At 38.3% G+C, this 1633-nt stretch overlaps 1 protein-coding gene across 1 annotated transcript in view; it reads left to right on the top strand.

The window, feature by feature from the left end:
* The window catches only part of LOC100533266 (insulin-like peptide precursor II), a gene marked incomplete in the record, with an annotated part of 46046 nt that overhangs the window by 36162 nt on the left and 8251 nt on the right, over positions 1–1633 (top strand). Inside the window, 1 exon segment of the mRNA NM_001204574.1 lies at positions 1440–1554. Within this exon segment, the coding sequence (NP_001191503.1) occupies positions 1440–1554 (115 nt within the window).

Consider the following 1633-nt stretch of genomic DNA (forward strand, 5'->3'; position numbering starts at 1 on the left):
CCCCCCCTGAGTCTGCCTCTGACATAACTTATACTGCTACAAAAAGAGCTAAACCTATACAATTGTATTTCTTTTTCGTCGAAAAAAACCTATCCTATGAAATTTCTAAAGAGCCTTCAACATCCAAGCTGATATAACGCTATAATGTTGTTAGAGACGTTAAAGGTATACAAATGTAACTGTTTAACAACAAAAAAGTATCCCATAAAATAATTAAAGAGCTTTCAACATAACAGAAACGAAGGACATTAAACCTAATAATAGGGATTCAAAAGGTGTTAAGCCTAGACAAATCTAACTTTTCATTAAAAAGAACACCAAAAAAACCTATCGCGTAGAAAGACTAAAAATCCTTCAACGTAATAAAATCAAGGCTGGGGCTCAATCAGTGACTTACCTGACCAGTGTTTTTGTCTATAAAGTGTAGAGTAAGTTTATGAGTTGAACTCTCGCCCCATTCAACACTATTATATTATTTAAAAGGCAAGACCTCCCACTTTGACGTCCGTCTCCGATAGGACCGAGCGAATTGGGTTGAGAGCCTTGAAAACTCGACAGGTTATGTGCACATGTGTATTTGGAAGAGAGGATGTGTGAGGGAAGAGTGTATGTGTATATGGGTGTGCACATGTACTTGCATGTACGCGTATGCGTGTGTGTTTATATGTTTGTGAGGGAGGGGGGTATGTGTGTGTAAGTGTTTACATGGTGTAAAAACCAAACCAATGTACCAGGATCTGGACAATAAAGATGTATCTTAAACGGCACAATCTAAAACGTCACAGAATGACCAGAGTTTAAGAACGCCCAGTCTAGGATTCAAATCTGAGCCATCCACTCCCTAGTCTATGAGTACTTGGAGGGTGCTCTGGTGTGCTTTGATCCTTGTTTCCTGCTAAACATTATCGTCCTTATCCCCCCTCCATTTTGTGTGAGTGTGTGTGTGTGTGTGTTTGTTTGTTACTCTCTTGTAACAATTCTAATCTTCGGCGCTTATATCGCCTAATTATATTACAAGTGCTGTAAAACTCTCACTAAAACAAACATAAAAGAAACTCCGCAGTCCAGCATATCTGATCTGATCTTATCTTATCTTATCTCACCTCATTTCATCTTAATTTATCTAATCTTATCTCATCTTATCTCATCTTATCGTATCGAATCTTATCTTATTTTCTCTTATCGCATCTTATCACATCTCATCTCATCTTATCTTCCCTTAGCTTCCCTTTTCTTTTCTTCTCTAATCTTGTCTCTATCGTATCGTATCTTCTCTTAGCTTCTCATTTCTTTTATTCTCTTATCTTGTCTCTATCGTATCTTATCTTATCGTACCTTATTCTACTTTTTCTTACCTTATCGTATCTTACCTTATCTTATCTTATCTCATCGTATTTTATCTTATCTTATCTTATCTTATCTTCTCCGTGCCACCACAGAGGTATCTGCGGCTCTCGTCTGACTCGGGCCCACAACAACCTGTGCTTCCTGTTGAGTCAAACTTACCCCGAGTACTTCCCGGGCAAGAGATCGGCCTCACCAGAGCTACAGGCGTAAGTAGTAGTAGTAGTAGTAGTAGTAGTAGTAGTAGTAGTAGTAGTAGTAGTAGTAGTAGTAGTAGTAGTAGTAGTAG

This window comes from Aplysia californica, unplaced genomic scaffold (assembly GCF_000002075.1).
Source record: "Aplysia californica isolate F4 #8 unplaced genomic scaffold, AplCal3.0 scaffold00167, whole genome shotgun sequence".
Lineage (NCBI taxonomy): Eukaryota > Metazoa > Mollusca > Gastropoda > Aplysiida > Aplysiidae > Aplysia > Aplysia californica.